Here is a 17,630-nt window from a genome sequence, read left to right as displayed (position 1 = left end):
GATTTGCTTAAGATCACGGAAGCTTGGGTTGATGGAGTGCTTGTATTTAGTTTTTGTTTTGACCTTGTGAAACTTGCTACCTATGGATGAAACTGTGTAATATTGATGAAACTATGTATATGTACGGATGAAACTTGCTACTATTGGTAACATGTGTTGGATATATATGTGTTCATGACTATTGGTAATATGTGTTAAATATGCTATGTTGTTCATATAAATATATTTGTGTTTGATTTTTTGTGAAGAGGAACTGATATAAGAAAAATCAAAATTAAATGGGGCAATATAGTCACTTTGCCATCTGCTAGCAGACGGCAAAGAGCCTGCAGCCTTTGCCATCTGCTGGCCGACGGCAAATTATGTCGTTAGCCTTCTAACGGGGCTAACCCCGTTAAGAGGCTTTGCCATCTGCCAGCTGATGGCAAAGGCACATGCTCTTTGCCATCAGCCAGCAGACGGCAAAGAAGCCTTTACCGGCAGGGTTTCAGACAAACTGTTTGCCATCTGCTGGCAGATGGCAAAGCCTTTGCCATCCGCCGACCATGCCTTTGCCATCTGCCATGGCAGATGGCAAAGTGCCAGATTCCAGTAGTGATTGGTGGCTGTTTCATCTGCTTGAGTGTTGCTTGTGCTGGTGTGTAGAGGTGTGCTTGTCGGCATTGCTGCAACGATTGCCATTTCTGACATTGATTCCGTATTGTTTGTGGCAGCATCGGTGACTTGCTCATGGAATGCTCCTTCAGTGTGCTATGAGGTTCCCACAGCAGATGTTCCTTTGCCACTGTTGATTGTAGTTGAAGCTCCTGCAAAAAATCAGGTACGAGTGTAAGCAGTATTTCTTGAATGGCATATTCATCGTAATGAAATGATAGCAGCTGCATCCGATTTGTTCATGGCAACTACATCTAAAAGATTGTACACAACTGTAGTTGTATAATTTTACATGTATAAAGTGCTGGAATGTGCGTCTTTGAAATCATGGCAACTGTAACCTATCATTTTTTTGGCATGATATCATTCATATATGCAAGTCTTGAGCATCTGCATTTTTGCCATGCATGGCAACTGTAGTTCTCTAGCCATGGCAGCTGTAGTTTACCTAATATGGCAGCTGAAGTTGCCAGGTCATGGCAACCAACATCTCAATATCAAAACTTGTATTCTAGATATGAGCCTACATGGCAAATACAGATAATCACAAATGGCAAATACACACAGACCAGATGATCATAGATTACTAATGGTCATATTCACTTGGTGGCATTTACCACCCCCACCGTGACAAATGCACCGTTCCCAATGCTTTTGCACAAAGCAAATGGATGATGTTTTCTTGGTTCATATATTTTACCTTGTTGTGCCATATGTGCTAATTGAAGTTGGTGTGCCACTTCAATTTGGTGCGTTGTATCTGCATTACCGTCGGCCTGCAATGGTGAAGCTTGCCACGAGACATTTGCTGGTGTGGTTGCATCATAATAACCTGCGATCACGTGGAAGTTAACTTTGAAATCATGTCAACATAGTCCACCTAGGAAGGCAACTACAGTTGACAAGGATTGACCAACTGTTTTGGGTCAGGCATGGCAACTGTGGATTTTAAAACATTTCATATGTAGTTATTCAATCATGGCAACTACAATTGTTGAGTCATGGCAACTGCAATTGTTGATACATGGCAACTGCAGTTATTCAACCATGGCAACTACAGTTGTTGATACATGGCAATTGTAGTTGTTGAGACATGGCAACCGCCCACATATTTGCCTACATGTGGCAAATACAGCTGTGTAGGCTTGTCATTTGCAGTTTCCATCATTTTCTTCATTTCTATCAACTACAAATTCAAGTTGCCATCTTTTTCTTCATTTTATCGTCACACCATGCAAGCACCAATGTCATATAGTTTCCTTTCCTGATACACTATCCGCAAAATCAGTTTCATATGTCTCACCTCCGTACAATGTTGATGGCAGGTATCACTACTGGAATCAGGATCTTTGCCGTCACCTAGATCTTTGTCGTCTGCTAGCTAACGGCAAAGAATGTCTTTACCCTCAGCTTAATAGAAGCTGACGGCAAAGAAAGAGCTGACGGCAAAGATCATGTTTGCCGTCATCCAACTCTTTGTCGTCCGCTAGCGGACGGCAAATAATGAGGGTGGCCCACTAACGAGTAACACCTAACGGGACACTTTCTTTGCCGTCCGCTAGCAGACGGTAAAGAAAGTGGCCAAACTATCGTCCGTTAGCTAGGATCTTTGCCGCCTACTAGCAGACGGCAAAGAACTGTGCCCTAACTAAAATCCATCGACGCCCACCCGCGCCCCACATCTCTATCTGTCCCCTCTCTCTCTTCGCCCGTGCCCAAGCCGCCGCCGCCCGCGCAACCCCGCCCCCATGCCGCCGCCGCCCAGCAGCCCCGGTGACCCACTTCCCCGTCCCGCGCCAACCCTGTTGTCGCGCCGCGCCGCCCCGGTCCACCTCGTGCCTGAGCCGCCGCCGCCCCACGCCACCCACATTGCCTCGGCACCCCTCCTCCAACCTGGTGGCCCCGGCGCCCCTCTGCTCCACCAACGCGGCCGCCCCACCCCTCCGGCGCCCCCTCCTCCACCCGGTGAGAAATCTTGTATTTTTTCTATTTTTGTTTCTGTATTTTAAGTTTAGTTTAGGTTTACTTTAGGTTTAGTTTAGTTTAGGTTTACTTTAGTTTAGGTTTAGAGTAGAGACCCTTATATTGCAGTGCAAGAATTAATTATGATAGCTCATCCAGACTTGGAAGTTCTTAGGGGCTGTGCGAATTGAACCTGATAGCTAGGTTGACTCTGCTAGCTTGCTGATACACACCAGTAGCTCAAGATGCATAGCCTGCTACTGAAATGCGGTGCTAGTGCACTGATGTGAAGCATGGTGTATAATCCAGCTGCTGATCACACCTGAGTATGCGGTCCTAGAAAGTGGCAACATCATTGTTGAGGTGTGTGTGCCTCAAACTCGTATGTTAGTTGCATCTCCTGTGATCATAGTTGAGCAAGTATAAGATTGTAGTATGGTTATAATGTCTTACCCGAGCTTGCATTTACATACCTTTTCTGTAATAGGATCCTATGGTAATGTGATGTGGTACTTGTTCTCATTTACATACAAAGTAAATTAATTTTAGGACACTATCCTTAGTTTTTGATTTGAGGTATGTTTGTTTGATTGGTGTGTGGCACCTAGAGCCACCTAAAATATGGTGCAACTATGATTGTTGCCACAAGTATTCCAATGTGATCACACCACCTAAAATAATAAGAAGAAGATAATTAAAGAGGAGGAAGAAGAAGTGTATTTTTCCCTATTTTTAGATTACTATGCTCTTTTTTCAACATTTTCAGTTTTCTTTCACGTCTAAAGAAATCCCTAGTTTTGAAGGGTGCCAATTGCCATTGCCAACTAACCTACCAAATTAATTAAGTGTTGTTGAGCACAAGTGCATTGCTGTTTTTTCTCAATTTTCTTTCATGTCTAGAAACTTGGCTCTATGTTTATAGATATGCTTCTAGATACTAATTGGTCTCTTCTGCTGCTTATTAGAGATGGGGAGAGGCCGTCACCGCAGGCTCTGCTCTGCCACACCGGAGTATGAGTTGGATGCTTCCGAGTTCTTCAGTATCATACTTGAGACTTCCTCCAAGAGGCAGGTATATAAAAGGAGAGATCTCCCCTTCACCAATCTCATTATGATAACTCTGTTGTTTGCTACATCACTCCTTGTCCCAAAACTGCAGAGGCTGCCTGACACTTTTATGACGATGCTGGACGGCCATCAGCCAAAGAATGTAAAGCTGCGATAGGTCGGCAGTGGGCTTCGCAGGCTTTGGGACGTGGAGTTTGTGATTGGGTACAGCCACATGTACCTGTGTCATGGCTGGGAGCAGTTCTACCGTGCCTACGACCTGCGGCACGGGTACTTCCTTCTCTTCAGGTATGACGGCGACGCCATGCTCACCGTGAAGGTGTTCAACACGACTATGTGTCGCATGCGCTACCAGGACGACGATGATGCCAGTATGTTCTGCCTCTTCTTCCTCCACATTTTGCTTTGTCTCACATCGATTGTTAACGGTCATTGTTGCATTTGGTCAGGCAATGGGAGCAGCAGCAGCGACTTTGGCTACAGCCAAAGAAGCAGCGACTCTGGCTGCAGCAAAAGCAGAAGCAAGGATGATCTGGAATGGAGTGGGGAAGAAGAGGAGCAGAGTGGGGATGAGGAGGTGCAGGCTGACGATGGGCAACAGATTGTGGTGGCTGAGGATGACGTAGCGACGGTGGTGGCTGATGATGGGCAAGAGATGATGGTGGCTGAGGATGACCTAGCGATGGTGCTGCCTGAAGATGGCCTCACAATGGTGGTGGTGCCTAACAATGACCTCGTGATGGTGGTGGCGCCGGCGATCCCACAGCCGGGCGACATGACCATGCCAATTGTGGTAGAAGACTACATCCCACTGCCTCCACCGCCTCGCCGCTCTTGGCGCATCAGGATGAGGAAGGAGAAGGAGAAGAAGAATTAGGAGTGAACTATGTCAGTATGTTAGATCTCCAGAATGATCTATATATACTTAGCTTTGTTTCCTCCGAAATGACATAAGTTAGCTCTAATATGCTTAGTTTCCTAGGTTTGCTCAATAATTACATACACTTGGCTTACTTGTGTAAAAAATGGCATAATTATGCTTAGTTAAATAAAAATGGCATAATTAGTTAAGTTAGCTCCAAAATGACCCATTTAACCTAGGTTAGCTCCAATATGATCCATTTTGCCTAGGTTAGCTCCAAAATGACCAAGTTTACCTAGGTTAGCTCCAATTTGATCCATTTTAGCTAGGTTAGCTCCAAGATGACCTAGTTTACCTAGGTTAGCTCCAAAATGACCAAGTTTACCTAGGTTAGCTCCAATATGATCTATTTTAGCTAGGTTAGCTCCAAAATGATCAAGTTTACTTAGGTTAGCTCCAATATGATTCATTTGAGCTAGGTTAGCTCCAAAATGATCAAGTTTACCTAGGTTAGCTCCAATATGATCCATTTTAGCTAGGTTAGCTCCAAAATGACCTAGTTTACCTAGGTTAGCTCCAAAATGACCAAGTTTACCTAGGTTAGATCCAAAATGACCTAGTTTACCTAGGTTAGCTCCAAAATGACCAAGATGGCATAATATGCTTAGTTCACTCAAAGATGGCATAATTAGCTAGGTTAGCTCCATTTTACCTAAGTATGCTTACTTCTTATTCCAGTCTTCTTCTTCTTCTTCATTTTCTTCTCCTTCATGTTCTTCTTCCTCTTCTAACTTTCTTGTTTCCCATTTTGTAGATCTCATTTAATTCACGGAAGCTTGCATGGATGGAGTGCTTCTTTTCCCTTTCTGTTTTTATTTTGTATCGATGAACTTGCATGGATGGAACTTGTTATATGGATGGATGGATAACGGTGTTGGATGAACAATGTGAAACTTTTGTAATAAGTATGGATGGAACTATGTACGTGTTGGTTATGTATGTATATATGATGAAATTTGTGTGTTGGATATGTCTTTTATGAAATTTGTGTGTTAAAATTTGTGTGTTGAAACTTGTGTGTTCAAATTGAATGAATTTAAGAAAAAACAGAAGAAAAAAACAGGGGCTATACAGGATCTTTGCCGTCCGCTGGTGAACGACAAAGAAATTTGCCATCAGTCAGCGGACGACAAAGATGCCACATGGCAGCTCCTTGTTCAACCTGGGGCTATCCTATTTGGTTACTTTGTCGTCCGCCAGCTGACGGCAAAGCTCACCATTTGCCCCCTAACATCTGGACGTTGTCGCGTGTGCCGTCCAGGACCGTTGCCGTCAGCCGGCTGATGGCAAAGATTGTTTCATCTTTGCCATCCGCCAGCTAACGGGAAAGAAGCTTTTGTCGTAGACCATTCAGCCGGACCTGTTGCCGTCAGTTGACGGACGGCAAAGGTATTTGCCGTCCGCCTTGTATGCCTTTGCCATCCGCCATGGCGGACGGCAAATAAACCGATTCCAGTAGTGTATCCAGTTGCCACCTGTCGCCACGTGCTACATGATGGTCCTGTGTTTTTGCAAAATACTCGTAAGTCTTTTCATCCTTTGCAAGTTATATTCGCCACAATGGACATGCTATTTTTCTTTATTTCATTACTTTGATTTGCCGCATTTGCTACTTGAAGTTGGTTTCTTGAATATCTATCCCCGATAGCCCCTTGTGTTCCAACTTGCCACGGTACCCCTGCCTGTGTGTTCATGTTATAAGAACCTGCAAACAATGTTATAGTACTACATAAGTAGAATACCATTTTGAAGTCCACAAACATGTCGACTGCCCTTTTTTGATAATGCATCATACCTAAGCTCGCGTACATCTCTAGTAGTGGCAGCAATGGTCCTGTAGAAATGAGTTGATTATACCCTGTTGCATCCCAAAACGGCGTTTGCGGCCTTCCAGAGAACCAAGGATCAGCCCTGTCTTCATGATTCATTTTCTCTGCTTTTCAAACTGTGTTTTCGGTCACTGCACGAATAAGAACGCATCATTAATTGGTTTTTTGAATTCCATTTGTTTGTTGTTTGCACATAAAAGGAAACATGGCAATCTTATCACATTTATGTGGTAAACAACTATTACAGCATGGCAAGTAGGAATCATCGTAGGCGTGCATTTTTTCAGACGATAGGGCATGCATGTTCATCCTCTTTCTACAATCTGGATGGCAACTAGTTTGCTGAACTGATGGCAACTGACAATATAATATGATGGAAACTAACGACATACATAGGTGTCAACTGACGACATAGGTAGGTGGCAAATATTTTTTCACTTCATATGACCTGCCCCAAATTGCTCTGTTCTTCCTTGTTCTTTGTGAATCTCAAACATCTTTGTCGAACACCTGCTGATAGCATCTGGAACCTAATTTCTTAGATCATATCCATGATAGAACATGGAAAATTTGTGATCGTTGGAGGGCAGAGGAGAATAAACATCAGCGGCCGGAACTGTGGATCCAGTAGCCATCTACATGGGCAATGTACGCGCGGGGTTGGGGGAGTGGGTGGGATTGGGGAAGGAGGAGGAGACAGGTTTCTTGACCTGTGAGCTTGGTGCCGTCTTTTTCCGTCGATGGGGGGTGTGGGCACTAGGGATCCGATCTGGTTGCCATGGCAACTAGAGAAGGAAGCCGACGGAGGTAGGGGAAGATCTGCCGATGCAGAGGTTGCAGACGACGACGGGCAGTCGCAATTTGGTTCAAACGCGGGGGTTCGGCCGATGGGCGCGCGAGGTTGTGTAGGCAGCGGGTTCGCTCGTCCGGACGTGCGGGCGATCGCGTCACACACCAGACGTGCGGGCTGTGGATGGGAGCGTCCGGACGTCGTCGTGCGGGCGGATTCGTGTCTGTGCCACACGGGGCATGTGGCACACACCCCGTAAATGCCACACGTGTGGTGGTTATCCACGCCCTAAATTAAATATAAAAGCATGCTAACAATTACTAGAGCATTTTATTATTAATTTATAATCATCAAAAACATTTTCCACCTATATATTATTTATAAAAAAATACCCGATATTAACCGATAAACTCTGAAACCCTTCTGGTGACCCTGAAACAATTCCGGTTCCTGAGACTATTCCAAATATTAGTGAAACTATTTTAAAAATATACTCTCATTATTTCCGTCCTACTAACAGCAGATCTTGATTACCTTAAGCTGGTGGCCCTATAGGTTCTGTAAAACATAGACATGAACGAAACCACTTCGTTCAATGACTGACAGCGGAACCGTGGACGTCCATATCAATCCCTATGAATACATGAATAATATTTAAGTGAATCTTTGGTGTCGCAGCCTCTTTACCAAAGTCTTTGTAGTATTTCTTCAAGCAGCGATTGATACCACGAAGGTGTTTTCAAGGAATTTCTTTATAATTCCTAGTCATAAAAATTACTCTGTATTTACTTGGATCTTAGATCCAAATCGATGTGCCTGTAATTGTTATGAGTATGAATAAAATTATAGATGTTTTAGAAAATGATTTTTTTTCAGATTTGCTAAAAAAAGGAATATTTTCAGTCATGATGGACCCTATTGGCGAGCATTCATTATATAAGGCCACGGGGTGGCATTTCCCCTTGTGGGCTTAGTCCAGTCTCCTGAGATGGTCCTGTAACCTTCTTGTTTAATTGACATGTTGATGGCCCAAAAATAAAGTTATGGATGAGATCTTCACCCTCCACATTAACGTGCAGACTTTATACCCACTTTAAGAATGGGCGCCAATATCCAATAACGGTCGCCGGGGAGAAGGCATTTGCGAATGTTTTACCATCGTCTCTCTAGAAGCACATGACATTTTTCTTAGAGGCACATGACAATTTTTGTAACAAAGGAAAAAATGCGCAAGAACTCAGGCTGCAAGTGGGACGATCTACGGGCAGCCCACATAACGGGGTAACCCATTTAGCGTTAGCTTTTTTTTCGCGGATACCACTTACCCACATAATCAGGCATGCAAATTAGAAGGAAAAAGTCCATAAACCTTGAATTTGTAGATAAAAGATAAATCGAACCTTAAACTTTGAATCCTGAAAATTAGCACTCTGAACTTGTCGATCCCGGTCTATTCTAAACCTCGTCCAGAGTTTTTTCCCTGAAACCTAGGGACCCTTGGCGGCGACTAGGGTTTGACGTGGAACTTGACGGCGGCCGCGGATCTCATCGGCGGGGCGCTAGGTTTTTGATCGGGGGAGGAGATGGCTGCATCCGCTCCCGCCGGCGAGACCCAGACGGAAACGGGAGGAGGGACCTCCAGATCGGCGAGATCGCAACTGGAAGAGGCGCTAGGAAAATTGGATATATCTGAGGAAGAAGCAACGCCGTTCGTGGTTGATGATCGCGTCAAGGATGGTCCGGCGAAGTGCTTGTTGGCTGGTAAGGTTTTGTACCAAAATCAATATCACATCCAAACTATCACCAACGCACTACATCCGGCTTGGGGTAATCCGCGAGGGCTCCAATTTCGATGTCAACATGTTTGTGGCGGAATTCGAGAACCCAAGGGATAGAGAGAGAGTCTGGGCAGGATCGCCATGGCACTTGAACAAGAACGCAGTAATCTTGGCAGAGTTTGAGGAGTGTATGAGACCAGATGAAGTGAAATTTAACCGGCTGCAGGTGTGGGCTAGGGTTATGAACCTCCCTTACAATCTAAGGGATGATGCATGGGCTGTTCCGATTGCCAAACAAATTGATAATCAGGTAAGAACAGCCAGCTTTGATCATGTTGGGGGATATCTCAGGGCCAGGGTCACCATAGATGTGGACAAGCCTCTGCGGAGGTGGATTTTGATTGATTCAGCCAGAAGGAAGAAGGTGGATCCTTATGATATCCAATATGAACAAATTCCATATTTTTGTTTCTCGTGTGGCCGTCTAGGACACTCGAAGCTATACTGTCCAACTCCAGAGACGAGGGACGCCAAGGCGGATCTACCCTTCGGTTCGTCTTTACGGGCGCCTGAGGAGTACAAGAAGCCGGCGGCGAGTGAAAATTCATCGAGGAGCCAGTATTCTGAGTCCAGTAACAAGCAGGGGTCGAAGAATTTCACCTCCAAGAAGATGCTGAACAGGAAGCTACGTCGCCGGTTAAGAACAATAACAGGAGATCTCAGAACAAAAGGAAGGACGCTCCAGCTCAAGTATATAAGCCAAAAAACACGCCGATGCTCACTGATTCAGCGCGTGAGGGACAACATCAAGATCCAGAAGGGACTAAGGAGGATGATACTGAGCATGAGCGAGATCCTAAGAAGAAGAAGCCCACACCTGACAATTCGGCAGAGACCGCGCCGCGGTCCTGCCCGTCGCAATGAGTTGCATCAGTTGGAACTGCCGGGGGCTTGGGAATCCCGAGGCAGTTCGAGAGCTTCGCAGCATCGTGAAGCTAGAAGGTCCCTCTCTTGTCTTTGTTATGGAAACGAAGATAAGAGGTAAAAGAGTGGAGGAGTTGCAGCATACTCTAGGTCTTGGAGGATGCTTTGCGGTTGATAGTGTTGGTTTAAGTGGTGGAGTCGGCCTTTTTTTGTCAAAAGATGTAAAAGTTGAACTGAGGAATTATAGCACCTCTCACATAGATGTTTTGGTGCAGAATAAAGATATCAACTCACCGGTGTGGCGGTTCACCGGTTTTTATGGAGCGCCTAGAGCAACAGATAGACACAATAGCTGGCTCTCTTTGCGTACGTTGCATGCTTTGCCACATGAGGCATGGCTTTGCATGGGAGACTTCAACGAAACGTTGTACGCTTGTGAGCATTTCAGCAGATCGCTTCGACCTGAGGCACAAATGAGAGCGTTCCGAGAAGTTATAGATGATATTGTCTTCCAGGATTTAGGTTGGTCCGGCACAGCGTATATATGGGACAACCAGCAATCCGGAGAGGCTAATGTAAAAGCAAGGCTCGATAGAGCGTTTGCTAATGAGGAATTTCGGCAAAGGTTTCAACACATCAGAGTGCGACATTTGAGTTCGATCGAGTCTGATCACTGTTTTGTGGTTGCTGAAATACGTGCTTCTCATTCCGTTCGGCCCAGGTCAACCAAACAGTTCAGGTACGAAAATGTTTGGCAAACACACATTGACTATGATCGAATGGTGGCCGACATGTGGAGAGGCCGAACACGCTCCCCCGGTCTCCAAGGCCTCGCTGATTCCCTAAAACACCTTCAAGGGGTACTTGAACCGTGGGGTGTAAAGGAGTTTGGGGGTTTAACTCGCAAAGTTCGTAAGTTGCAGAAACGTTTGGACAAACTTCGGATGCGTTCAGTTGGACGTGGCCCCAATGACGAGGAAAGGAATGTTGCCCAAAAGCTACGTGAAGCATTACATCAAGAAGAGATTTGGGCCCGCCAGCGCTCGCGGATTCCTTGGCTTCGAGATGGCGACCGTAACACAGGATATTTTCATGCTCAGGCAACTCAAAGGAAAAGGATCAACAAAATTCAGGGCCTAATGCGTCCAGATGGTTCTTTTTGTATGAATGAAAATGAAGACAAGGTAGAAGTGCAGTCTTTCTACCAAAATTTATATACTTCCCAAGGATCGGTTGATCCTAGGGGGCTTCTTCAGTATGTTCCTGTCAAAATCTCTCAGGAGATGAACAGGGAACTTATGAAACCTTTTACACCAGAAGAGGTACGAAAAGCGTTATTCCAGATGGCGCCTTCAAAGGCTCCTGGAGTAGACGGGTTCACAGCTGGGTTCTTTCAGCGACAGTGGGCACTCGTTGGCGAGGATATGACTCAGGCTGTGCTTGATTTTTTGAATGGAGGCGAATTACCGGCGGGGCTCAATGATACTTCTATAACACTTATCCCGAAGGTACGACACCCTCAGTCAATTACACAGTACCGTCCGATTGCTCTCTGTCAGGTACCATACAAAATTGCAGCTAAGGCGGTGGCAAACCGAATGAGAGATGATCTGGATGAGGTAATCAGTGAAGAACAAAGTGCATTTGTACCGGGACGTCTCATTACTGATAATGTTCTGGTAGCTTATGAGACTGTTCACACGATGAGACGAAGGGAAAAAGGGAAAAACTTCTCGTGTGCTGTCAAACTCGATATGATGAAGGCCTACGATCGAGTCGAATGGAGTTATCTTGAGGCAGTTCTGCTGAAGTTGGGATATGACATGGCCTTTGTCAGGCTAATTATGAAATGCGTCACTTTAGTCAGATTTACAGTGAGAGTAAATGGTGATCTCTTGCCGTACTTTACACCTTCCAAAGGGCTTTGGCAAGGCGATCCGGTTTCCCCCTATCTTTTCCTGCTTTGTGCGGAAGGTTTTTCCTCTTTACTCAAATTTTACAATGTGGGATGGATTGACAGGGGGATCAGAGTAAGCTATAGAGCTCCATGGGTTAGCCATCTTTTGTTTGCTGACGATAGTTTAATCTTTATCAGTGCAAATGAAGATAGTGCAATGCGCCTTAACACAATCCTTCAAGTTTATGGGGCCGCCTCGGGACAAAGTGTTAATCGAGATAAAAGTGCCATATTTTTTAGTACTAACACTCTAAGTGCTTTGAAAAATATCCTTAAAAGGGTTTTGGACATACAGATAGAGGCTTTCAATGAGAGATATTTGGGTCTACCCACTGCGGTGGGGAGGATCACTAGCGGCACCTTTGACTATGTCAGTGATAAGGCGAAAGGAAAAATACAAGGGTGGTCTGAAAAGCTCCTGGCTTGCGCAGGTAGAGAAACCTTGTTGAAATCAGTTGTGCAGGCAATTTCGACCTATCCGATGAGTACTTTCCTCTTCACCAAGAAGGTATGTAAGAGTCTGACTACTCCTATGGCAAAATACTTTTGAGTAGCTCTCTTGACAAGAACTCAATGCATTGGGTATCCTGGCAAAATTTTGCGACACCAAAATGCAAGGGAGGACTGGGATTCCGAGATTTGCATCAGTTTAACCTTGCACTACTTGGAAAACACGGATGGCGTTTTATGACAAAGCCGGATTCCTTGTGTGCAAGAGTGATGAAAGGTAGATATTTCCCTGACACCGACTTCATGCAAGCAACATGTCCCCGATCAGCGTCGGCTACTTGGCGGACAATTATTGCAGGAAGAGAAACACTTGATGCTGGTCTTATAAAATGAGTTGGAGATGGAACTTCTATCTCAGTTTGGGATGATAAATGGATACCAGGAACGAGCTCCATGAAACCGACGGTGAGACCAGCCAACACCACTGTTGATACAGTTGCAGATTTACTAGATCCACAGATTGGTAGATGGAATGAACAGTTGGTTTATGACACGTTCATTGCAACTGATGCACAGGCAATTCTTAATATTCCTTTAAGCATGAACGGTCGTGTGGATTCCCTTGCGTGGGCGTTTGAGCGATCAGGCTTGTACACTGTGAAATCGGCGTACCGTATTCTTATGACTCAGAAAGAGAGTGCGGCTCTCGAGGAAGGAACGGCTACGGAAACTTCAAATGAAGAAAAACAGATGTGGAAAGCTTTGTGGAAGCTCAATGTTGTTCCTAAAGTGCGTGTCTTCTGGTAGAGGGTTCTCTGAGGAATCCTTCCTGACGAGACCACACTCAAGCGGCGACATATAGCAGAAGTTGATGGATGCAAAATCTGTCATACAATGAGAGAAGATCTGAAACATGCGTTGATTCATTGTGTGCACGCTGATGGTTTTTGGGATGCAGCGAGGGCATGGTTCCAGATTACTCTTCCACGTCTAAACCCTGCCACTTGGGCGAGGGATATCTTATCTGATCAGCGGATCACGGACAAAGATCGGCCCATCATTATCACCATCATGTGGAACATTTGGCATTCTAGAAATCGGGTGAAGCATGATGGCGCAGCTCTTGATCCGGTGACTACAGCAAGACGTACGAGAGAAGTGATGGCAATCCTTGAGCTACCAAGGAAGGGGCCGGTGGTCTTACCGGGCCACGGCTGGTGACCGCCGGAGCAAGGTATCATCAAGATCTCAACGGACGGGGCACTGAACTTTGAAGAAGGCCGAGGAGGAGGTGGGGGCGTTGCTCGCACAAATACTTCTTTGCTTGCGGCATGGTGCAAACCTCAGCCAGGAATCTCGGACCCTTTCATCATGGAAGCTATTGCTATACATGAAGGTGTCAAGTTTGCCAAACTGAGGGATTTTACGCATGTGATAATAAAAACTGATTGTCTAGAGGTGGTGTTACTCTCGAACACTCGCCACAATACACGTTCGATTGTGGCTCCTATCTTAGATGAAATTGGAGAGCTAGCTAGAGATTTTTCCTTTTTGAGATTCAACATGTAATGAGGACAGCAAACATCCCAGCTCATCTCTGTGCTAAGCGTGCTTGCACATTGAATGTGACTGAGTGCTGGCTCAATGTTACTCCAAGTTTCCTAGTGACCAGCCTGTTGGCTGACTGTCCTAGGACTGCTTTTTATGAATAAAGCTCTCTAAATTGCCTACAAAAAAAAAGTTGAGCGGCGCCGGCACGTGAAGCAAGGCCGTTTAGTGCACGCGCCGAGTCCAAAACTTGGCTTTGGCTTCTTAGACATACGCGCATGGCCGGCGGTATGACACATGCTGGGACTTATCGGGCCGTGGCGGCGCCTCCACTACCTAGCGCCTCCATGAGCGCCAGTTCACCGGCTGCGGGAACACGGGAAGGGGATGGATATGACACGCGGGCCCAAGTTGTTAGTGAGGTAGCATGTTATCCCGGCATGGACTGTACTATTTCCAGTGCGCCAAACAGGTCTAGGGTTCGAAATAGACCGGGATTGACAGGTTAAAAGTGCCAATTTCCGGGATTCAAAGTTTAGGGTTTGATTTATCTTTCATCTACAAATTCAAAGTTTATTTTGGACATTTTCCAAATTAGAAAGATAGCAGTACTTGTCCTCCGCCTTTGTTGAGCGATGTTGGTTAGTGTACGCCCGCCATGCAGCCTCGTTGCATGCCATCACCGCCATGTGTAGCCATGGCGCCCGCATGTGAAGCCATGTCCCATTGGACATGGAATTAGTGGCTGGCTCACCCGCACTCCAATCTCCGTGCGACATACCCACTGGTCTCGCAGGCGCGCGACGAACTGGTCGTCCTGACGTCCGTTGCGTCCTGCCGTCTGTTTTCTTAAGCCTGTGAGCCGATGGCCATCATCCTCCATCACGAACTGGCCTTCCTGCCATCCGCTGCGTCCTGGCGCGCTCTACCGTGGTACAGGTGTGCACCACCCCTGGCCATGTCGCGTGTCTCGTGCGAGCTCTCCGTGCAGATGCCGCGAGCCAAGCAGCACGGGCCCTAACGGCCATCGCACCTCTGTTGGCCTTGCCGCAACGTGCCGTGCCGCCACAAGCTGCTGCTGTGCCACCACGCCCGCTGGCCAGGCTTCAAGCCGCACCACGGCATAGCGGTCCGCTGGCACCGCGTGCAAAGCTCGCAGCTCGCCGCCATGGAGGAAGCGGACGGCTGTGTTAAGCTGCTGTTAAGCTGCCGCGCGGCCTGACCCACTCTGCATCGTTCAAACAAGTATGAGGAGACGCTTTCGTTTAGCAACCACCGAACGAGGAAGATGATGTGGGTTCTATGTTGTGTCCGCGGGACAACCCACTTAATCCACTTTCAAATATGCTAGATACGCGGGTGTCCACGAACGCAGGATGTGTGGGATTTTAAGTGGCGGCCCACGTCCACTTGCAGCCTGAGCAAGAACAGACATAAATTGCCATCAAAATACATTTGCTATGACCTAAAATTGCCAGGCGAACCCGTTCGCTTGCCATCCAGCTCCCAGCGACAGGTCGCCAGTTAGCTCTCATGGTTCGAATTTGATACATACCCTTGTATGTCTAGGGCATCTCCAACACAGACCCTCAAATCGCCTCTATATGTCCTTTGCCGGGGTACAAACACTTTTCGTCATCCAATCCAAACTCTTTCAAACTAGAAGCAAATTTTGGGTTGGGGGAGTATAACCATCACAGGAAATGCTATAACCAGCACTTGCTCATTCTCACATAGTCACATGATAAGATCGTAGCTAGGGAGAAGCTGACAAGAAGAAAGTAGAGAGAGAGAAATCGTCTCCATGCATGACCGATCGATGGACTATGCAGTACAAGGGGAAAAGCTAGATGGACAACAAGAGGACGTATAACACGATCCCTACTTGGCTACTAGTGCCCATTGGTCGTCGGCGTCTCGACGTCGACATGGCCGCCGTTGCCGTTGTCGAGCTCGTACTGCTTGCCGTGGCCGTGGCCGCTTGTCACCGAGGTTAAGGGCAGTTCACTGGCTCCCTTGACGCTGACGTCGGAAACTTGACTGGGGCGGCTGATCTCGTCCTTGCTCTTGCCCCAGATGATAAAGTAGAGGCCTGTCACGATGATCACTGCACCAATTACACTGAAAGCACAAAGGAAATGATGTCATTAGTATGGAACGTTTCCCTGCTGCATGTCTATCTATCCTGGTCCATTTTGATATGGTGGCAGGCAGCACTAATGTAGTACGTACCTTCCGAGAGTGATCTCCTCCTTGAGAACGATGGAGCCCATGACGGCGGTTATGACCATGCTGAGCGGGCTGAAGGCCGTCACGAACACCGGGCCCCTTTGCCTTGACACGACGCCCTGCAAGTAGTACGCCACGCCGGAGCACACTATGCCGCCGTAGACGACGGTGAAGAGGCGGTTATCGAAGCCGATAACCCAGACCTGGGTGTTGGCGCGCTCAGCAACGAGGGCGACGGCGCCGCTCATCAGCGAGCCCATGCCACAGATGAGCGCCGTGAGAGACAGCTCCGCCGGGTAGCTCCCCAGCGTGTTGGCCTGGAGGATGAAAAAGCCCGGCCAGATCATGCAGGAGGCGATGAGCATTATGGTCCCGATCAGCCAGTCCCGCGCGGCGGCGGCCTGGCCACCAATGGTGGCTTGGTGATGGGCCTTAGTCCACGGGAACCGCACGGCAGGGCCATGGTACAGGACCATCAGCACGGCACCGGCCACCGTGAGGACCGTGCCGGCGATCTTGGCCTGGCTGTGCAGGCTCCGCAGCCGCACCTTCTCCATGCGCAGGATGAGGGCCAACATGAAGGTGACGGCCGGGAGGGTGTTGAGGAGCGCCGTCGCGAACGCCGCCGAGGTCAGCTTCGCGCCCATGAAGTACACGTTTTGGTCGAGCACCGGCCTGAGAGACAATGGGCACCTACGTGTCAGCGGTAATTAAGAAAGAGTTATGTGTAATTAACCATATATACGGACGTACTCGAGAAATGCGAGCCACATAATCTTTATGAAGATGGTGGTTGTCATCTTTGGCCTCCGTTCCCTTATCATGAAATGATGATCTAGTAGCTAGCTAGGTAAAAATGAATCGAAATGAAACTATAAATAAAATTAATTGTACGAGTGGATGGAACTGTAACCGTGCATGCTTCGAGCTGACATGTGGCGGGTTCCATGCATGGTAGGCCTCCACCAGTGGCCAATCAGGGCACACTGCGAGAGTTGCTTGCCACACAAAACGTTGAACGAAGAAAGATCAATGTCACACACATGATAACGCCATTCATGAGAGGGAAGATTACCAACACGATAATCCCCAAGGCGGGACGCTTCGCCAATCTCATGCCATCCTCCCAGGTGGCAGACGGTGTCAAATCTATATCAGACAACTCCGCCACATGATGCCTATTGCTTGGCCGTTCTCGCCCGTGGTAGCAAATCACCGTCCGACCATCAAAAGAATGATCATGAATCTATGGTATGGTCGAACGATACCCTCGTCAGCTATTCTCTACGTCGCCGTTGTTTCATAACCTTCATCACCACCACAAGCCACTACACACACACACATTCACCCACGCCGCTGTGCGCTGACGACAGAGGTCTTGTTGTGCAGCAGACATAACATAGCTTGAGGGAGGCATCCACAACCGCAGATTTTAAGCATACCGAGGATGACATTGCCACATGACGACGGAGAAGCAAATGTGTGAGTCCGTGGCACATATTATAAATCGACGACTTGG

At 47.1% G+C, this 17,630-nt stretch overlaps 1 protein-coding gene across 1 annotated transcript in view; it reads right to left on the bottom strand.

Moving 5' to 3' along the window:
* Positions 1 to 15,554: 15,554 nt before the first annotated feature.
* Positions 15,555 to 17,630, bottom strand: part of LOC119325913 (WAT1-related protein At1g44800-like) — a 4,186-nt gene continuing 2,110 nt past the window's right edge. The window contains exons 2-4 of the mRNA XM_037599635.1: positions 16,865 to 16,927; positions 16,115 to 16,786; positions 15,555 to 16,003 (exon numbers count right to left, since the gene is read on the bottom strand). Of these exons, the coding sequence (XP_037455532.1) occupies positions 15,775 to 16,003; positions 16,115 to 16,786; positions 16,865 to 16,927 (964 nt within the window). The 3' untranslated portion in view covers positions 15,555 to 15,774. The remainder of the gene's footprint in view (positions 16,004 to 16,114; positions 16,787 to 16,864; positions 16,928 to 17,630) is intronic.

Source organism: Triticum dicoccoides, chromosome 6B (assembly GCF_002162155.2).
Source record: "Triticum dicoccoides isolate Atlit2015 ecotype Zavitan chromosome 6B, WEW_v2.0, whole genome shotgun sequence".
Lineage (NCBI taxonomy): Eukaryota > Viridiplantae > Streptophyta > Magnoliopsida > Poales > Poaceae > Triticum > Triticum dicoccoides.
Note: the sequence above shows the minus strand (reverse complement) of the source record. Positions and strands in the feature narration are given on the sequence as shown.